Raw genomic sequence first — 21227 nt, forward strand, 5'->3', positions numbered from 1 at the left:
CCGGATCCCTGCCGGTGTCCGCCCACTGCTGCCAAAGGTAAGCCTCACGGGGTGAGGGAGGGGCTCCTCGGAGTCCCGAGGGTGTCACGAGCCCGGCAGCCAGGGGGCTCTGGGGGCTCACAGGCTTTAAAGACAGCACCTTGGGGTAACGGGATGGTGGGTGGCTGCTGAGCCCAGAGAAGTGACCAGAGCCTCAGATGGCTGCCCAGCCAGGAAGCACCCTGGAGAGAGCCCACAGTCACCTTTTGGGGGCATTGGATGTCGTCACGGGCTGTTGCTAAGGAGTTTCCCTTTCTAATTGGGGTTGGCTGAGACAGAATGTGTCTGCCTTCCAGTTGGGTACCTGGGGGGAGGGGTAAGGGGTCAGGCGGCCCCAGGGAACCCCCAGGGAGACAGTGCCATCACTGAATGGACGCTTAGGCCTGGCCGTGTTGGCTTCCCCACCCTCGTGCACCAGGAGGGCAAGGCCTAGCCAGCTTGCCTCCAGGGTTGTGCCAAGGGTCCCCACCAGGGAACCCTGCCCTGGGCTGGGAAGCAGCAGCCTTCCGGGGCCACAGCAGGGTCTGCAGCCAGGGGTGGGACAGAAGTAGGACAGGCCCTGATCCCCACTTTCTGGTTTCCGGGTCCAGCGCTAGGACCTGCCCTGGGGGAGCACTCAGGTCTCTGGAGGACAGGGGATGGGCGAGGGTGAGTAAAGCACACCTGCTTTTATAAAGGTGGGGGGGGGGCCACTGGACTCCCAGCCTCATGGCCTGTGGGCCTCCAGGCAAGCATCCTGGGCTAAGGGTTTGCGAAGTTTCCTTATACAGTGAAGTCGTTGCTTGCCGGAGCTGAGAGAGTAGACCATGAGCTCCAGACGGGCCCAGAGCACCTCATCCCCAGGCAGGCGACCTCACGACCATGCCACCCACAGACAGGGCCCAGGAACACCCCGGCAACCCCGCCTCCCACAAGGTGAAAGCCACAAAACTGTAAGGTCAATCCCAAGGCCAAAACCAACAGTCCACATCCCTAAACTCTTTCTGTTTCCAACTTCTCTGCCATGCTTCCGCTCAAACCCAAGAAAATTCTGGTAATGGGCTCCAAGCCGCCTTTCCAGGTGGTGGGTCTTTGTCCCAGAGTCGGGCGTGACCGATGGCATCTAGAGCAGGGACTCTGTGCTCCTGCTGGGGCCGCAACGCGGGTACCCACGTCCCTTAGAGCCGCCCCTCCATGGCTGTTTCAGGGAGTGCAAGGAGTCCCGCAGGGGCACCCCCATCCCTCCCTAAACCCGGTCTGACAGGTTAACCGGGCCCACCTCTGCGGCAGGACGAACAGCCCCTGGGGGCCCGGTCTTCACACGCAGTGTTGTGCGATCCGTCACAGTGAAACCCCATCTCCCCTAAAGCTGTGCATGAGCCATGGACTCCCTTCAAAGACCACCTGTCCTGTCCTGTCAAGTTCTGACGTTCAGCATCACCACCACCCGATGCGGGTCGGAAACGGCAAGAAACCCTTTCCACAGGAAGTCAGCTTCCTTTTCAGTTCAGGTCACAACGACTGTCCATGATACCTGCTCATGGGCCTGCATCCCAAAACGTGCGCCCCACAGCATGAAGCAGGCGCCCCGGGGTTACCTGTCTCAGCGTGTGCTGCGCTCAGGTGGGGGCCGGGGTCACAGGTGGTGACCCACGGAGACCGCGGGCTCATCTGGCCTGCGCTGCGGGTCTGCGGGCGCTGAGTGCAGGGCAGAGAGGCGGGGGGCCCATCAGGGCTAATGTGAGGCTGAATGTCAGGCAGCCCTCCCACCTGCATGCCCCAGGCCCTTCCCACAGCCCCATGTGGCAGCCCTGCTCCATTATGGCTTTTGCCTAATTAGGGTAATTTAAGTGAAAGTAATCAAAGCAATGGGAGATCTCTTCATAAACTGTCACCGCCACGTTCATCGCTCGGGCGTTGTGCCCTTGTGAAAGTCAGGGAGCCCGGGCCCTGCCATCACAGCTGCCCGCCCCCTGCACACCTGGATCCCAGACTCTGCCTCTGTCCGTGGCGCCTTCCCTAATGGGCCAACCGGCCACACCCCGCGTCCCAGGAGACCTGGACCCTGAGAAGCACGTCAGAGATGCAGCGCCCCCCCCACCAGTGCCCCCCACCCACCCTGCCTCATGGCACCCGTGTTGCCCCCCACTCTGCCATCAGGCTCCCCACCTGTCTCCCTGAGCCCTGCAGAGGAACCAGGGTTTACCTGGCATCTGGGCACCTTGGCAACTTGAATTGGGAGGGGCCCTCGCCCAAAGCAAGACCAGCTCTCCAGGGACATGCAGCTCATCGACCTTCCCCAGCGCCCCCCACTCCTGCTCGCTGCCCATGCAGGGCTCAGCATCTCAGACCCAAGTGCAAAGCCCCTGCCGGCTGAGGCCTCCAGCAGGCTTTGCTTCTTGCTGCTGCTGCTCAGGTGGGGATGGCAGGAGATGGGGGGTTCCCAAAATATTCAGCTGATGCTGCACCCCTTCCTCAGCTACAGTGAAGGTGACCCCCAGCCAGCAGTCTCACGTCCCAGCTCCTCGGAGCCACCTTCTGGGCCTTGTCCCAAGGAGGGGCAGGCCCTCTGCTCAAGACAGGTCTCCTGGGCCAGAACGAGCTAGTCAGCAGAAAGGCGCTGGACGTGCAGAAACGTCCACCTGCAGGCTGTTGGCAAGAGCCTGTGCGGAGGGGCACCCACAGCTGGGGGGGGGGGGGGGGCGGACGGGAGACCCTCAGGAGCCCAGGCGGAGGGGTGGCCTGGGGCAGCCAGTTTCCCCGGAAGCAACCTACAGGAAGAGGGGCTGGCGGTGAAGAGCTCTGGGATGGCAGGGCCCAGGGAGCCTCTCCTCCGCGGAGCTCCCTCCCCATCTGTGAGGACAGTGAGGATGCGGTGAGGGCTGGCCCCGGCCCCCAGTGGCCCCGAGACCCCCACAAACTCGGGGGGCAGCTCTGCCCTCTTCCCCGACCCTTCCCCTGCAAGGGCCTGGGGGAGGTAGGGGCGGGGTCCGGACGCGGCGAGATCTGGGGCGGGGACTGGGTCCGGGGCGGGGCGGGGCGGGGCGGGGTCTGGCGGGGTGTTGACGCTCTCCCGGGAAACCGACCCCTGGGCGGAGCCGCGCCCACCGCCCCTCCCCACCGCCAGCCGCGCGCGCCCCGCACGGCCTCGGAGCACAGGCGAGTGTGCGTGTGTGAGCGCACGGGCGTGAGTGTGTGTGAGCGTGTGTGCGTGCGTGAGCGCACGGGCGTGAGTGTGTGTGAGCGTGTGTGCGTGCGTGAGCGCACGGGCGTGAGTGTGTGTGCGTGTGTGGGTGCACAGGCGTGTGCTCTATGTCTCAGGGTGCGTGTGCGGCTGTCTGTGTTACAGGGCGTGTGTTGGGTGGGGTTTGTGTGCAGGCACTTTGGGACCCGAGAGAGACTGTCCCTGAGTACTGTAGTTAGTACTTAAGATCAGATTTGGGAAGGGGGAAGGGGGTGGCAGGGGCTGGTCCCCAGAACCAATCTCAGAACTGACCCCCTGGCCTGGGCCAACGAGGCTCCCCACCCCCACCCCAGAGCCCGGCAAGTGCCCCTCACCACCCCAGCAGCCCACCACTCCCACCCAGAATGGCGGGCTGTGGGAGGTGGGCAGAGGTCTGGCCCTGAGTTTGGGCGGGTCTCTGGAGACTCAGCAGAGAAGGTGGCCTGTGTGACCTGGACAGGGAGCGGGTGGGGGTGTTCCACCTTCCTGTGGGGTCCTCTGCTGGGGTTGGGGTGGAGAGCAAGGGCCTGGAGTCCCTGACCCCACAGGCCACCCGGCTCTTCATGTGGGTCGCCGAGCAGGGTAAGGGTCTCATTCTGCAGAGGAAAGGAGCCTGGCCTGGGGAACCCTGGCAGATGCGCCCAGCCCCACCCGACTCTTCACTGGAGGGTGCTCTGCACGGACTCTGGGGTCTCAGTGGGGAGAGATGGGGACTAACCATGCCGCCTCTGCCCCAGGTGCCCGCCAAGGACTGGACATGGGCCCACCATGGGCACAGCCTTAATGACGGCGCGGGAGCTCGTGGCCTGCCTCTGCCGGGAAGGAGACCAGCGCCTGGCCCTGGGAGAGCCCCTCCTGGCCACCGCCTTCTACCTGGCTGCCTTCAGCTGCCATGCCCCCTCGGCCGTGCGGAGCGTCAGAGCTGCCCTGGCTGAGGCCCGAGGGGCACCCGTGGTGGCCACCCTAGAGGCCTGGTGCCGCGGTGACAGCCAGATCCCCGCCATCCACTGGGACGGCATGGCGGTTGTCTCCCTGACAGGGACCCTGGCCTCCACATTCCTGGCCAGCCTCTGCCCGGACCACCCTGCGGCGGTCCTGCACTCCCTGGCCAGCCTGCTGGCTCAGGGGCGCCACCAGGAGGTGGTTCAGCGCTGCAGCACTTTGCTGGTTGCTGGCTCCCAGCAAGCCCTGGCGCTACGGCTGACCCGCGCCCTGGCCTGGGTCCTGTCCGGGGTGCAGGTGGATGATGGCGTGGCAGACTATCTGCAGGCCTTTGCCTCCAGTGCAGACCGGACCGTGGCCTTTGTTCGAACCCATCAGCAGCCCTACCTCCCCGTGCTGATCAGCACCCTGCAGGATTATATCTCAGGGCACCAGGAGGCAGACAGCATCGGCCAGCAGGAGGCCGGCTGCCAGGGACTCCTGGCAGCCCTGGACCCTGGGGGCATGTGGAGTGACGCCCTGTCCCCAGAAGCCCTACTCCGCAGTGGCAGGTATGAGGACTGCCGGTTGGCGTGCAGCCGGGCCCTTGAGTCTGACCTGACGGGCAGCCCACCCCAAGGTAAGAGTGCGGATCTTGTCCCCCTAAGGGCCAGGGTGAAAGTCGCTCCCACCATGCCTTCACGGCGTGCTTATGTTCTGGTTATGGTAGGGTGGGGGGGTTGTTCCTGGGGTGGGGACACCACGGTGACAAGATGGGCAAGCCCTGTCCTTACAGAGCACCCAAGAAAAGGAACAAACAAAATATGTGCTTTGAAAAATGGACCCTGCAAGGTGCTGCCCTAACTGGGTGGTCAGGGTAGGCTTCTTGGAGGAGATGTCACTTGAATTAAGGCTAAAGGATTCCCAGCAGCAGAAACAGGACATGCCAGGTCCTTAAGGGAGAAAGAACTTGGGGTGTCCATGCCACTGAATGGAACCATAGTGGCTGTTGGGGGGCAGGAGCAGAGGGAGAAGGGGAGGCATGGAAGAAATAGATTTGGCTAAGCCCTGCTGGGCCTGAAAGGACTTAGGATTTTACCCCCAGAGCAGCGAGGAGCCCTGGGAGGGTTTTGAACTGTGGAGTGAGGTGCCCTGGGTTGCATTTCTATAGTTTCTTCTGTCTGCTGTGTGCAAAGTGTGCCAGGGGAGCCAGAGTGATAACAGAAGCTGCTGGGAGGCCAGGAGGCCGGGAGGCCGGGAGGCCAGGAGGAGGACCAGGCCGGGAGGCCAGAGGAGCAGTCCCAGCAAGAGATGGCAGAGGCACAGGTGGAGGAAGAAGGAGGGTCAAGAATGATTTCAGGAGTTTGGCCACTGGATTGCAGAGCTCAGGGGACGAGCAGACAGGGAAAAGGGGGCAACAGGGGCTTTGGACACACCTGGTTTGAGGTACTGCTCCTGTCTGGTCCCTTTACATAGTCTTCCTTCTGGTGGGGGCGTGGGCAGTGGCTGGATGGCTGGAGAGCCCGAAGCCACACACCAGCCTACCACAGACACTCCAAGATCCCTCCCGGCCCGGTGACCCTCTCTGTGCCGCTTCCCCGTGTGCACGTGGGGATGGGGGCTACACCCACTTCTGAACTTGCTGCTGAGATTTCAGTGAAGGTGTGTATCAGACCCTTAAAATGGCATCACCCACTAAGTGCTCAAAAAGATGTCCCTTGAGTCAATCATGTGGACCATGTCATTGGGCAGCTGAACACATGAGCCTTGAGGTGAGAGGGGGCTTGGTTTGAAGAAGGGATTTCAGAATCCAACCCACAAAGAAGAGATTCAGAGTCAAGGGCTTAGATATGGAGGGAGTGGGTCAGCCACACACTTAGAGATGCAGAACGGCCATGCTAGCTGCCATTCATTGAACACAAGGTGGGCAAACCATTGTAAGGTTCGATATGCATTCAATGAGAATGAATGCAACTTCCATGGGCAACCCTCCAAGGGCACCTGGAGTGTTCGTGGTAGGCTCCTAATGACCCACCACACTGCCCCCACAAAGAAGGACCCAGCAAAGGGGACAGGAGGACAAGAAGGAAGAAAATGAGGAGCCTGCAGGGTGCTGATGAGAGCCAGAAGATGCAGGTGTTTGCAAGATGATGAGGCACACGCTGCCATTTCCATGACGAGAGGACAGAAGGTGTCTATTTTCTGTGCCACATGGGGTTTACTGGTGACCCCAGTGTTTGTGTGTTGGGGAGGGAGGGATCAGACAGAGAGAACTGAAAAGTGAGTGGGCAAATTTGTTTCTGGAAATACGCTAAACCAGATGCCGTGAAGCCTTCCTACTATAAAAGGTACAAACAGACTCGACAGAATCACAAAGAATCCCGAGCTTATGAGAAAGTAGGGTGCCCTCTGTGCCCAAAGCATAAACGTGCAGTGGCCTGTGAGCAGGGGTATTGAGGCTGGGGGCACTCAGCAACTCCCAGGGAGGAGGGACCTTCCACCTTAATGACCAGTAGAGACCCCCATCAAGACCAGAATTCCTAAGGCTACAACGTCAGGAAGCAAGTGTGTTAGATAAGCTCTGCCCACCCCACCCCCCAACCCAGGGGAGACTGCCAGGAAGCTTGTCTGTCCTGCCTTGGCTCTGCAGTGGACAGGACCACCTTCCCTAAGAATCACTGCATTCCTTAGACCTAAGTCACTTATGTCACAGGGAGTCACCTTATTGCCACCATCCACACAAACATGGCTTACAACATGAATAAATAAATGGCCTATAACAGACCTTTTACAAACACAGTTTCCTATAATAAATGTATTCTAATCCCAAGGTTACTTATAAGGGTCCTTGAAAACACTGAACAAACCCTGTATATTTGGGAAAGTGCTCTGCCCTTCTCAGTAAGCAGACATACTCTATATGAAGACAAGAATAAGTATAGTTTTAACTCAAATCTCCTATGGGTAAACATCCAAGCACCAAGGTTCCCTGAGTGGTTAATCTTCCCAAAGTGCCCAGGGCTACCATCTCTCATCCATTCAAGGTTTTTCATTAAGAATTACTGCAGTAGGTAGAAAGCATGGCCATGGTTGTTAAAGCTCCTCACAGCAAGGGGGCAGAAGTTGGCTTGGCCTCAAGTCTTGCTGGGACCAATAGAAAATAGAGGAATGAACATGATGTCATGTGATTCTGGAGGCCATGCCTCAAGGGGCCCAATAAGTTCCACCTTCATCCTCTTGCAACAGCCCCCCCACCCAGTGCCATGTAGGAAGCTAGATCAGTGAACCACAAGGGCACACACAGAGGGAGGCTCTACCAATGGCCAACACCAAGGCCTCAGGCCTGTGAGTGAGGCCACCTTACACTCTCCTGCCCAAGCCAACAGATGGGTGCAGACATGAGGGACCCCAGGTAAGATCAACAGAACTGTCCAGCTCAACTCAACTCAGTCCAGACTGAGGAAGAACCATGGGTTCTTCTGGCTGTTGAAATAGTCATTGTTTTAAGCCACTAAGTTTTGGGGGAGTTTGTTGTACAGCGATAGTAACCAGTACAACTGCTGAGTCAGAGCAACAGTTTTTGATGCCTGTTTTAGCCAAAACTCAATTCAATATAGGAGTTATAATTTTGTGTTTCCATAATAATATTATTCACTACCTTCATTAATGAAAGAAAAAAAGAGCATATGCTCATTGCAATGAATTCAGAAAAAGCATTTTATAACATATTAACACCCCACAAATTTAAACAAAGAATAGAAGGAAACTTACTTAATTGAAAAAATAATATCTATCAACACCTTACCAAAATATCAACTTAGTGGTTGATAGTAGCCTTCCATTTAAAATCAAGAATGTAGTAGCTGCCTACTCTCCCATTATCTATTATTGTACTAGAGATCCTAGCCAATGCAATAAGATAAGAAGAAAATAAATGTAAGACTAGAAAGGAAGAAACAAAGTTATTCCAGACAATATGATTAGCTATGTAGAAACCCAACAGAAACAACAAAAATGTATTAGACATAGGAACAGAATTTAACAGGATATACAGAAGCATTTATATTTATAGACACCAGCAACAAATAGAAACTTTATAATTTTAGACTATACCATTTACCATAGCAACAGAAAATAATTTATTTCAAAGAACCATACAACTTTGTGGAGAAAATTATAAAATTTTATTAAAAGACAATAACGAATACCTATATAAATAGATATCCAATGTCCATTGTTAGAAAGATTTGATATTATAATAAGAAGAACAAAAAAACAATAATAGACAAGACGAAGAAGAGGAAGGGGAAAGAGATGAACAGGAGGTGGGGAGAGAGGTGGGGGAGGAGAAAGAGAAGACGGAGAAGAAGGTGGTGGTATAAATATTTACACTACCAGTTAATACAAAGCTATACTAACCAATACAGAAAGTTATTGACTTAAGTGATGGATAGAAAGACCAATAAAACAAATTAGACAGGCCAGAAACAGACCCATAGGTATCCAGAACTTAATATGTGAGAGTGAGCATTACAAATCTATAGAGAAAGAAGAAGACCATTATTCAGTGGATGTGCTGATTCTGGAAAAAAAAAAAAAGTAAATTCTAGGTGGATTATGTGATAGCTAAGTTTTATAGTTTCTAAAAGAAAATATAAGAGAATATCATTAAGATTTCTGTGGATAGCTGGACTTCTTAAGATACAAAAAGTGGAGGGACACCTGGGTGGCTCCGTCAGTTAAACATCTGCCTTCGGCTCAGGTCATGATTCCAGGGTCCTGGGATCAAGTCCCACATCGGGCTCCCTGTTCAGCGGGGAATGTTCTTCTGCCTCTGCCTGCTGCTCCCCCTGCTTGTGCTCTATCTCTCTCTCTCTCTGTCAAATAAATAAATAAAATCTTTAAAAAAAAATACAAAAATTGGAAACAGTAAAGGGAAATTTGTTATGTTTGATTTAATTAAAAATGTTAACTTCCATTTTGCCCATAACTATAGAAAATGAAAAGAAAATCCACATCAGAGAGAAAATATTTGCAAAATATACAATGAGCAAAAGATTAATACCCAGAGTATTTGAAGAATTCCAACATATCAATAAGAAAAAAAAATCCAATATGAGAATTGGCAAAAGCATTTCCCATAAGAGAAAACACAGATGGCAAAGAAACGTGAAAAATGTTCAACATCATAGTAATGATACAAATGCAAATTAAAACAATGAGATACCACTTTCCACCCACCAGGTTGGAAAAAAAATTTTAATTAAATTAATCTAATTAAATAAATTGCCCTCACTAGTAATCAGGAAAATTAAAATTAAAACAACGATGAGATAGTATTTTGTATCCTCCCATATTGTCAGTTTTTAAGTCTACCAATAGAAGAGTCTGGCTTCCATAATAGGGGACTGGCTTGACCAGCCCGTGTCCCACAGATAGCAATGATAAAATTTGGACAAAATACAAAATGCAATTATTTGGAGGCACTGAACAGTGACCAAATGTGGGCAGAAACTGGAAGTTGACCCTTGAAAGAAGAGGGCTATACAATGTGAGATTTGCAGCCTTGCAGCTTTTTGCGTGAGGAAACTCCTCAATCCATGCTTTATCCACGCAAAACAGGAAGCTGCAGTTTTACTGGCTTGAGATGTTGTAGGACAGAGTTCAGGCTGAGAAAAGTGGCTGGAAAGTTTAGAAGGAAAATTCTGAAAAGGAGGGAGCCACAGAGGGGACTAGACCCAAAATCTGTGTATTAAATCCACTTAAATCCTTGGAGGACCACCAAACTACACATACGTGGGAGAGACTGGGTGGTCTGAAAGAGCAGCTGCTGGAGCCAGCAAGAACTACAAGAGCTAACTGGAGATTTTAGCTGTGCCTAGCAAAGATAAGACAGAATATGGAGTTCGATCCTATCCCATGTAACTGCCCACTAAAACAAAATTGAGTCCTCTTCAGAGGAACATGGCTAAATCCAGAGTGTCTACAAAACACCAACCAGATGCCTAGTGTACAATTTTTAAAAATTACTAGACATGCAAAGAAACAGGAAATTAAAATGTGAGCCACCGTCAGGAGACAAAGAAGTCAATATAAACTGACCCCAAGATGATCCAGGTGCTGAAATGAGCAGACTAAGGACTTTAAAGGAACTATCATAGATGTGTTCAAGAACTAAAGGAAAATATGGTCATGATGAATGAACAGATGTGGAATCTGAACAGATAAAAGGAAACTATTTAAAAAAAAAAAAGAATGAAATGGAGGTTCTAGAATTGAAAAATTCATAGCATAATGGAGAAAGCAGAAGAGTCAGTCAAGTTGAAGATAGAAATTATCCAATATAAAGAACACCAGAAAAATGAGCAGAACCTTGGTGACCTGTGGGACAATATCTAGAAGCCTAATGTGTGTAACTGGAACGTCAGAAGCAGAGCAGAGAACACATTTTCATGTAGGCAAATAAGTAACAAATCCCCCCAGGCCCCAAGGGCTCTCCACCTACTACAACTCCCTAGGATCCATGAACTACCGCAAAAATCAGGTGTAGAATTGTTTTGTTCAGGAGTTAGTAACTGACTGGAAAGGCCCAAAGTCTCTTTTTCTTTGGCCACCAGGACTAGACAGGGTGACCTTGTTGGCTGGCTGGTTGGCTGGATGGTTGGTTGATCTCAGGATGCAAGATGTTTTTCTTTTTACATAACTCTGGGCTGTGGCGTGATGCTTACCCTAACAGAAAAGGGGCAGGGTCCCAGCAGGCTTGCTTCCATGCAGAAGTGAAGGTGTTTTACCCTCTCCTGTATTGGTGTAAATGTTGGGAGAAAGCTCTTTGAGAATTGTGAAGGACTCCATGCCAAAAGCACTAGAGTGGACGTTCTGAGACCGAGGATTGAGAATCACTGGGGTTCTGCAGAGCTCCCCTCCCCAGAGGTATTTTCCTAACCTGCAGTGCAAGGGTGGGTGCCCATGATCTTGAGCTCCTGCCAGCACTGAGTTTTCTGGGATGCTCTCCATGGTGTGCACCTGCCTGGGGCCCTATTGGGAAAGGATGGCTTGGTTTCGTTACCAGAAAGCCCCCATCCTCATGAGCACACTTGGACACGAGGTATGAGGAGGCGGGATGACGCTGTTGCTGATGGGAACCTCACTGAGTAAAAGGCCCCCCAGGGGCCCTTTTACTCTTCCAAGCACTAGACAAGCATTAATCCATTTCATCCTCATGGCCCTGTGAGTGCAGACCATTTTATTTTTTATTTTTTTTTAAGAATTTATTTATTTATTTGACAGAGAGAGAGAGATAGTGAGAGCAGGAACACAAGCAGGGGGAGTGGGAGAGGGAGAAGCAGACTTCCCACCAAGCAGGGAGCCCGATGCGGGGCTCAATCCCAGGACCCTGGGATCATGACCTGAGCCAAAGGCAGACGCTTAACGACTGCGCCACCGAGGCGCCCCGAGTGCAGACCATTTTAAACCCCATTATAAAGCAGAAAAGGAAACTGAGGCACAGTGAGATCCAGTAAATGGCCCAAGTCCCCCACAGTGTAAGCAGCACTGGGTGTGCCCTTCGCTCTTTCCTGCACCTGATTGCAGTCCCTGTTTCAGAGGGAAGCGCTGGGCCCCAACATTGCCCCAAGACAGCAAGAAGCAAAGATGCTGGAGTAACAACCAGCCCCTCCCAAGGTCACAGGGTCAGAACCTCAGCACTTAACCTGGGGGCGCTAATCCCAGAAGAGGGAACTCAATCCCCAAATCCATCATTAAAAAGTAAAGAGGTTTTGTAACTAAATGTCCTTGTTGGCCAATCGGTGAGGTTGACTTTGAACCCATGGGAAGAGAGCACTGCTGGGTAGGCATGCATGCGGCTGCCCACCCCAGCTGTCCCTCCTGATTTCTGCTCTGTCGCTGAGGGTCTATCGTGGTGATGCAATGTCCTGGGCTACTGGGACACTCTCGGGAGATGCCGTGAGATGCTTCAGAGGGTCCAAAGCGCTGGGCGGTGGGGGGCTACGGGCGGCACCCTGAGGATGTGGCCCGACAGGCAGGACCAGTGCTTCTGTTTCTCTCCCCAGGTGAGCGTCGGGCCACTCTGCTGGTCACCCGCGCAGCCACGGCCTTATTCCTGGACAGTGGCGCCCGGGACCTGCTTCGGGACCTGCATGAGGCCTTCCGACAGAGCCCCTCGAGGGCGCGGAGGCAGTTTGAGGCGGTGCTCTCCGCGGGGGACCGAGAGCGCGTGCGGGCCCAGGCGCAGGAGGCAGCGGACATGGGCTTCGCCCACTTCCAGGAGGCCGTGCGGAGCCGCGCTGAGCTCCGCGAAAACTCGGGCCTGGAGCTGCTGGCCCCGGTGACCCGCGCGCTCCGTGTCCTGCTGCGCGTTGCGCCGCCTGGGGTGCGCCGGGCACTGGGCACTCGCTTGGCCGAGTGCCTGCTGCTGGCGGGGGACGCGGCGGGCGCCAGGGCGCTGTGCGAGCGCTTGCTGCGGCCTGCGCGCCCCGAGGACCGTGCGGACGACCGCATCAGGGCCCACACCAGAGACCGCGCGCCCCTGTTGGTGCTGCGCGGCTTCTGCGCGCTGCACGCCGGCGATGCACCGCGCGCCCGGGAGGACTTCCAGGAGGTGGTGGAGCACGCGCCGCCGCACCTGGGCAGCTGCGTGCGTGCGCTGTGTGGCCGAGGGCTGTTGAGGGTGCTGGAGGGTAGCGCGTTCCTGGGTGCGCTGGACTATGTCACCGCGTGCCGCCTGCACCCGGAGGAGGCACTGCTCGTCGCCAAGGCCTACGTCCCCTGGAACCAGAGGGGCCTCCTGCTGACCGTGCTGCGGGAGGAGGGCCGCAGGATGCTGCAGCGGAGGCCAGACGTGGGGCTCACGGGCTCACGGGGCCACCGGAGTAAGGCCGTGGAGATGGACAGCCCCGAGGCGCAGGAAGGGTAAAAACTAGCCCCGCGTACCCCTGGGGCTACTGCTTCATTCTGGTCTCCTGCGAGGTAGCTAGGGGTGTGTGTCTTCCTTCTTTACAGATGAGTAAACTGAGGCAGGAAGCCCTGGGGGATTTACCTAAATCATGGATGGCAGTTTTAGTGCTGAAGCCCAGATCTTAGGACTCCCAGTCACAAACAGTGTGATGCTCTGTGGGCCTAACTACCATAGAAAATTAAGAACTCAAAAATGGGCATGAAAAAATACAACTTTCCCATCACCCCACCGATAGCACTCCCTTCTAGTTGTTTCTCTCTGAGCGTAGAAACTAAACTGAGTGTGAACTCTATGTGCAAGTTATAGCCCCCTTTTTTTACTCGGTAGATCACGGACATTTCCTTTGCCTCTGGATTCCTTCTCGGGCACCCCAATCTATAGCCCACCCTGTGACCGTGCCATCATTCCTTGACCATTCCTAGAGCTTGCCCTTTGTTATAGCTAAACGCCTCCACAATGTTCTGTCCTGAGTATGGACACAGAGGTGGGGTTTCAGGGTCAGAGAGCACAGCCCACTGTGAGGTCCTTGACTTCCGGAGCTGCCCGTCTGCCCGTCTAGCCACGCGCCCAGCCCTGATGTTCGTTTTGGAATTTTTCTGTCAGCATAATGGATGACCCTGCAGCTGTTTTGATTTGCACTTCTCTGGCTGCTGAGAGGTGACAGGGAGGTGTTTTAACAAACCTCAAAGCACTGAGCTGGGGGCCTCCTGGGGGGCGTGTTTGATGTCAGGTCTGCTGCCACCACCCACCCTGCACACACACACACACACACACACACACACACACACACACTTTCTCTGCCTGCAGGTTGCTCAGTTCAAATTGCTTTGATGTGCTGGTGAGGAGGAATTGCGCAAGATTGGGGGCCCTTTATACTTTTTGTTTCTGGGAATTGTCATAATTGGAGGCTCCAGCCCTTCTCCCAGTGGGAGCTCATTCACATTCCCAGCACACCAGGAGCATTCCAAGTGAAGCCTGTGTGTTCTCTAACTGCCTTGAACACACCCTGAGCCCTGCAAGGCCAACACTGTTATCCCATTTCTACAGAAAAGGAAACTAAGGCAGGGTTGGCTTGTGGTCTGCCCACAGATGGAAGCTGTCTTCCATCTGCAAAATGCTTGCCACACGGGGTGGTGGGAAGATGGGGCAGGGAGTGAGCGCTGAGGGATGTATGTCAGAGAGGGCAGCAGTGGTTTCCGGAGACCCCGTGTGTGAGGGTCCTTCCAGTAGGACCCGGGGCTCTGTGGCTGGGTGGGGAGGGAGCTGCCTGGACCAGGTGTGCGGGGATAGAATTTGCCTGTGGCCCACCTTCCTGGGCAGCTGAAAGGGGTGTAGACAGAGGCTTGGCTGGCTCTCCCCCAGCTACTCTCTCCACAGGGATGCCCATGGCGTGTACCAGCTGGCCACGCTCCTGGTGGAGCTGGACAGGGAAGATGAGGCTTCAAGCCTCCTGGGGGCTGATGCCCTATACCGCCTGGGCCGTCTGGAGGATGCCCACAAGGCCCTGCTGCTGGCCCTCTCCCGGAGGCCCCACGCGGCCCCTGTGCTCGCGCGACTGGCCCTGCTGCAGCTGCGGAGGGGCTTCTTCTACGATGCAAACCAGGTGAGCAGGCCCCGGGGGGCCACAGCAGGGCAGGTGGAGATGGGCCACAGCCCTGCGGAGGGCACGGGCCTCTGGGCCCCTCACTCTGCACCCCTCAGCCTGGACTTTGGAGCAGGTAAAACGTGTCTCAGCCCCGGGCTCTGCCCCCTCCAGCAAGGCCCCCTCACCTCCCTGACCCTCAGTCTCTTCGTCTGTGCTCTGGTCTTGTGGGTTGTCCCGAAATAGCTGGAGCAAGTACCCCAGGGCCCAGCAGGTCTCCAGCATGCAGTAGATGCTTCATATTTGCTTTTGTTGTGTTATGAAGGAAAAGGGCCAAAAGTCAGGTGTAGACTGAGCTCCGACCCAAACCTCCCAAGTAAACTAGGCTTGGAGGTGACCCTGCCTAGGGAGGGGAATGGCAGAGAGGCCTCCAGGTCCTCAGTTCCTGCTCACCTCACCTCTCTCCAAGACCACCCTGCTCCCAGGAAAAGCAGAACTTCGCCTCCCTCGGGTGTTAAGAGGGCTTCGCGTTGGAACCGGGGTCGGAAGGTTATGTTCCAGGGGGAAGATGTCGGGCTTTGGGGCCTGTCAGCTTCTTCTGCTCTGGCCGGATTTGGGTTCCTGGTTCCCCTGCCCTGGGCCACACAGGCGGGAGAGGGAAGGATGCCCAGGAACCGGCCGATCCTTCTGCTCTGGGACCTGTGTCTTCAGCGAGCGGCCAGCAGGGGCAGCATCGGGTCTCTGTGGGACGGAGCCGCTCAGAGAGCCAAGGTTATGTCCACCCGGAGTCTCGCTCCACCCAGAGCGGGCACTGGTCCCAGCGCATTTGCTCCTCGCCCGGTGCCCTCGGTCACCGTATGATTTGAAAACCCCCTTTCCCCGCGCTTCTCATTTGGACCTGCAGTGTGTGGGCCGGTGAAGCGAGATCTCCACCTCCATGCCACGGAGGAGGTCCTCCGGCTCGGGGACACTGGGACCCCCCACCCCACCCCCCGCCGTGCAGCCCAGAGGAGCAGCCCCGCGCAGGCTCACACCTCGGGCCCTCCGCCTTCCCGGGGCTTAGCGCCGGGGCGCGCAGTCCCTGCCCCTGAGCCAATCCCCGCGGGCCACACCCCTATACGCCCCGCCCCGGGCCCCGCCCCAGACGCTCCGGCTCTCGGGCCACGCCCCGCGCGCCTCGCCCCCGCAAGGGGGTCTGAGGGTGGAGGGGTCTGGGCGTCAGGCACAGGGAGGAACCCGGTGGCTGCCTTGCCCCTGCAGCTGGTGAAGAAGGTGGTCCAGTCCGGGGACACGGCGTGCCTCCAGCCCACCCTGGACGTCGTCCGCCACGAGGACCGGCAGATGCTGCGGGGCCACTGCCACGCTCGGGCCCTGGCCATCCTGCGGGCGCGGCCCAGCGGGGCCGAGGGCACAGCCCGCACCAGGGAGGCCATCGCCTACCTCTCTCTGGCCATCTTCGCTGCAGGTAGCTGCTGCCCGCCCGCCCCCGGGGTTCCCACCCTGTGCCAGGTACCTAGGGGCAAGAGGAGCAATGCGGGGGTCAGAGACCGGGCGGATCCAAGCCCGCTCTTGGTTCACGGGTGTGTGCGTGCGCTGGGGCCCCTCGCGGAGCACGCCTTGCCCTGAGGCCCTAGCTGTCCAGGTGAGCACGCTAAAGCGTGGGAGAGGGGCCAGACTAGCTGGGACCTGAGCCGGGATCCTCCTGGCACCCTGGGCCCTGTGCGTAGGAGGGCCACCCTTGATTGAGGCCATTCTCCCAGCTTGGCCCCTCTCCAACGGGGAGAGGCCCTTCCTGGAAATAGTGGGGTGTCTCTGTATGAGTGTAGCTGGTGTCCCCATTTGCCCAGCCAACCCACCCAGCACCATCCTGGGTGACAGAGCGTCTTGCAGTTGGGCCTTCTTAGCACAGGGTCATAGGGCACCCAATCTGGAGGGAAGGGACTTTCCCAAGGATGCACCCCGATTTCCTGGGGTGCATGGAGATTCAAAGCGTGGACTTCAGATGAGAACACCAGGTGGACTCCTGGCTCTGCACTTACTAAACATCTCCTCACTTACCTCTTCTCAAAGTGGGTGCAGAGACACTGGCGAGGGGTGGGAGTGAGGATCACGTGAGCTAGTTCATGGACAGCGCAGGGCCGGTGCCTGGGGCAGCAGAGCTCATGCCCTGCACACATTAGTGAGGAAGGGGACACGATCCAGAGCGTGCGTCGTTCTGTCCGTCACGGGACAGACTCACTGAGGGTGCTGTCCTTGGGGAGGGGCTCCTCCCTGCCCACCTGGCACCTTCCCACCTTTGACTATTCCATGTCCAGCCCCAAGGACCCGTCCACCTCCTGGCCCCTCACCTGGCCTCACCTCAGATGCAGATGCAGTGGCCCCTCCTCTCGGGACCCCTGTCTGACTCTCCACCAGCCTAGATGCCATCCTCACAGTTGGGCTCCCTGTTTCCCACAGCCAGTGCCCCCAGATCAACCCCATCGGCCCTCCAAGACCGTGTCTTGGTGCCCAGTGGTCTGTGAGCTCCCCAAGGTGGCCTCGAAGCTGGTGCCCCCCCTGCCCCACCCCACTGTTGGGTACCAGCAAATGCTGGATGAGGGCAGACACGTTGTACCCACCAAGGCCCAGCAGCGGTCATGTCCCAATGCCACACCCCCCCTTCCTCCAGGGAGTCAGGCAGTTGAGTCCCTGCTCATCCGAGCCCGCTGTTACGGGCTCCTGGGCCAGAAGAAGACGGCCATGTTTGACTTCAACTCAGTGCTGCGGGCTGAGCCGAAGAACGTGCAGGCGCTGTGCGGTCGGGCGCTTCTGCACCTGGCCCTGGGCCAGCAGAAGGTACCGGGCCCCACCCTCCCCGCCCGATGGGCACGTGGGGTTAAGGGAACAGTGCCTTAGGGGAGGGGCACCTAGGAAGAACCAGCACGGTCTTCCTTCTCAGCCCAAGCCCAGAGGGAGCAGGGCCAGGCCGTCCTGAGTGTGAGACGCCCATTAAAACCCTTCCTGCTCAGGACTCACATCATCATCACACCTTCCATGGGAAGAGGCCCGCTGCCTCCCAGCCTCAGCATGGACTGTGCAAACCCTGGGGGCTACTAGACACCCCCCTCCCCCCGCTTAAAATAACAAGACCTCAGCTGCCTTCTTGGGTACCACACCCTGAGCTGTCTGCACAGAGCCCGTGGATTCAAGCGGTCAGCTTGCAGGGACAGGGGTGGGAGGGTACCCGCACTGTCGGGCCCCAGGCGGGTGCTTTTCCCAGAGAAGACCTGCCCATAGGCGGCCACAGCTGCACAGCCCTGGACAGGGGCACTTCTCAGCCGAGAGCAAGGTCTCAGGTGAGTGGCTGAAACTGAGTGTCTGCCCTGAGGCTCTGCAGCCCAGAGCTGACCTGCCTGCCAGGCTTCTTAACTAAGGGCTGGAGTGCTAGGAAGCAAGGAGAAATGATGCCAGATGCCACTGAGGTGGGAGCCCCTACAGGTGGGGCTGGCGTCTGCCCCTCAGGATGTCTGACACCCCCCTGCCCGTGGGCGCTGGCAGCCTGATTTCTGCTCCAGCCTGCCGTGGGCTCTCAGTGTGAGCCCTCCTCGGTCCGGCCATCCCTCCCTTCCCACAGCTCCGTTCACTGGCTCACCATGCTCAGCTTCCTGTCGCTCAGCAGAGGGGCCCTCCGGCTGCGGAGGGCAGGAGCTGGGCCGTCTGCCCCTTCTGGTATCCCCAACACCCAGGCATATGCCCAGCGGGAGCGATTCTGCCGCCCGCCCTGCCCTCCTCCCCCCTGCAGGAAGCTGTGGATGACATCCTCTTGGCTCTGAAGCTCGACCCCAGGACAGTGGTCCCTGAGATTCGCTCTCTGAAGCCGGAGGCTCAGGCCCTCATCACCCAGGGCCTCTGGTCCCACTGCCGGGCCCTCCTGAGCCAGCCGCTGGACACTGGGACCCCCCTCAGCGACGAGGACGCCCGGGGCCTCCTAGCTGTGGGGGAAGCGCTGATCAAAATCGATGCCGGGCAGCCAAGCGGACACATCCTGCTGGCAGACGCACTCACTGCAATGGGTATGCCCGGCCCGGGTTTGGGGAACGTGGGTGTCTGTCCCAGCCCCTCTCACCCTTGATTCTATTCTGTAAAATGGGAGAGAGAGACCCTGGATTCAGTGCCTCCTGGGGTCTTTCCACCCTAAATCCTGATCCTTGTGACCTGGTCCCTGTGTGGGGCCTGGGGTGCAAGTGTCTTGAGCTCTCATTCACCTGTGTGGTTTTGCCTTCAGGGAGGAGAAACAAAGGAGCAATTTGGAGTTTCATAAAGGGACCCAGATGATTGGGGCTTCTCATTAGCTCATGCATTTATTCAACAGATGTTTACAGAGTACATGTGGAACACCAGGCCGTATTGTAGGTGGGCTTGCATCAAGCCCCCATGTGCCCAAATCCCAAGAATATTACAGTCCTAATGTGAAAGGAGAGAGCTCTGTGCAGCCTGCATTTCCCTGACCTGTCACTGTCACCTCCAAGCCTGTGGAGGCCCCCAGCCAGGCCTACACTGCCCTGCCGCCCAGTATATATTCCCGCAGGTGCTCAGGAGAGCCCCCTTGTGGTGACCACAGTGAGCATGCTCAGAGACCTGCTGCTCAACCTGGAGGTCTTGCACCCTAGTGACCCCCCATGACGGGCTCAACAGGCAAGCTGGGGCTGGCGTGGTGTCACTGTGTCCCCCTGCCCCCGGGGCTGAGCCCCTCCACCAGCTGGCCCCTCCCTGAACCAACACTGAGCAAGAGAGGCTCTGGCCAGCTTCCCAGCGCGGCGGTGGCCAGCGTCCCACCTCTCTCGCCCCCTGCCCCAGCACCCCCCTGACTGTCCTTCCTGGATCACTGACAGGCAGCTATGAGGAAGCTGGCGCCTGCCTGCAAAAAGCCCTGCAGCCCACCGCACGGTCAGAGGCGGCCCGCGCCCGGCGAGGCCTGCTCCGGCTCAAGAAGGGAGACGTACCCGCTGCTGTGCGGGACCTGCAGTGCCTGGCCGAGACGGAGGCCCAGGAACTCGGCTTCCTGCTGCAGCGCCTGGAGGCCTCGGAGCGGCAGAGCCTCAGCCAGGTGTGCTCCGCGGAGCCCCCGCCCCCAGCGCCTCCCCAGCACCCTGGACCCCGCCGTGCTCAGGGCTGCTGTGCCCTCCCTGCTCCCCGGTTTCAGCTGGGGGCCAGGGGGGAGACAAGCCGGTCTGGCCATCTTAAACCCCAGCAACCTCCCGGCTTCTCTGCATGAAGCATCTAGGCCACAAGGGACAGGGCCTGGGAGAGAGCGCAGACCCCTCCTCGGAGCCGGCTGAGCCAGCCAGGAGCACCTGGCCCTTGCAGGAAGCCCACGCCCAGCCCCTGGTCGGGTGAGAGCCTGGCAGGAAGGCAGCGGGCTGAGGGGGACGTTGGGCTAGGGCCACTGCGTCTGGCTGGCTGATTTTCGTTCCACTGTCTATTCGGTGGGACGGTGGAGCCGCCGCCCCACCCTGTGGGCCTCCCATCTCAGGGGACACAGGGTGCGGGTGCCCTCCTGAGTGTGCTGGTATTGAGAAGACCCTAAAACAGGCCAGTAGTGAAACGAGGTGGCACTGGAGGCGAAGCCATGATGGGACACACAGGCCAAGGCGAGGGCCAGAAACGGGCAGAACGTCAGTGCAGCTGCTGTGGATGGAGGAGGGGGCGGGATGGGGGGAGAGGTTTCTGGGCCCAGTCTGACAGACGGAAGGGGCTGCGCCATCCACCAGCTGGAGGCAGGAGCCCCAGCAGGCGGGGAGGAGAGGGAAGGTGGGGGACAGCGCAGAGAGGAATCCCCCGAAGTGGCTGCATTTCACCTGTGCGGAGGGGAGGGGAGGGACCAGCAGGAAGAGGAGGCCCCGAGCACAAGCCTTGGAGTGGGAGTGACTCAGAATCAAACCGCGAGTGGCCTGGGGCAAGTACCTTACCTCCTCACACTCGCGTGTGCCCAGGACTCTAGGGGGTTCTTTGGGGACCCGGGAAGAACAGAAACCACACTGGTGTTTCAACCAGGGGGTTTAACAGAGCAGGTGGTTGCACAGGCCTTAGGGGCGGGAAGAGCAGAGAGAGCCCTGGGTAATGCAGGGTGACAACTGCCCCAAGGGGAATGGGTCATCAGGACCTGGAGCTCAGAGCAGAGCCCCCAGGAGTGGTCTGGCTGGGGTCTCAGCACCGAGACTGCTCTGGTTCATAGGACGGAGCTGGGTGGAGTCTCTGAGCCTTTATGAGGGTGCCGGGCGGGGGTCTCTGAGACAGGAGGAGAGGTGCCGGGCGAGGGTCTCCGAGACAGGAGGAGAGGTGCCGGGCTGGGGTCTCCGAGACAGAAGGAGAGGTGCCTGGCGAGGGTCTCCGAGCAGGAGGAGGGGGGCCGGGCTGGGGTCTCCGAGACAGAAGGAGAGGTGCCTGGCGAGGGTCTCCGAGCAGGAGGAGGGGGGCCGGGCAGGGGTCTCCGAGACAGAAGGAGAGGTGCCTGGCGAGGGTCTCCGAGC

General features: G+C 57.4%; 1 protein-coding gene across 1 annotated transcript in view; it reads left to right on the forward strand.

The window, feature by feature from the left end:
• Positions 1-3106: 3106 nt before the first annotated feature.
• Positions 3107-21227, forward strand: part of TTC34 (tetratricopeptide repeat domain 34) — a 20781-nt gene continuing 2660 nt past the window's right edge. The window contains exons 1-8 of the mRNA XM_032395230.1: positions 3107-3177; positions 3979-4802; positions 12232-13090; positions 14514-14739; positions 15979-16183; positions 17387-17553; positions 18500-18770; positions 19590-19804. Of these exons, the coding sequence (XP_032251121.1) occupies positions 4010-4802; positions 12232-13090; positions 14514-14739; positions 15979-16183; positions 17387-17553; positions 18500-18770; positions 19590-19804 (2736 nt within the window). The 5' untranslated portion in view covers positions 3107-3177; positions 3979-4009. The remainder of the gene's footprint in view (positions 3178-3978; positions 4803-12231; positions 13091-14513; positions 14740-15978; positions 16184-17386; positions 17554-18499; positions 18771-19589; positions 19805-21227) is intronic.

The sequence above is a fragment of the Phoca vitulina genome, unplaced genomic scaffold, assembly GCF_004348235.1.
Source record: "Phoca vitulina isolate PV1807 unplaced genomic scaffold, GSC_HSeal_1.0 scaffold2, whole genome shotgun sequence".
Classification (NCBI taxonomy): domain Eukaryota; kingdom Metazoa; phylum Chordata; class Mammalia; order Carnivora; family Phocidae; genus Phoca; species Phoca vitulina.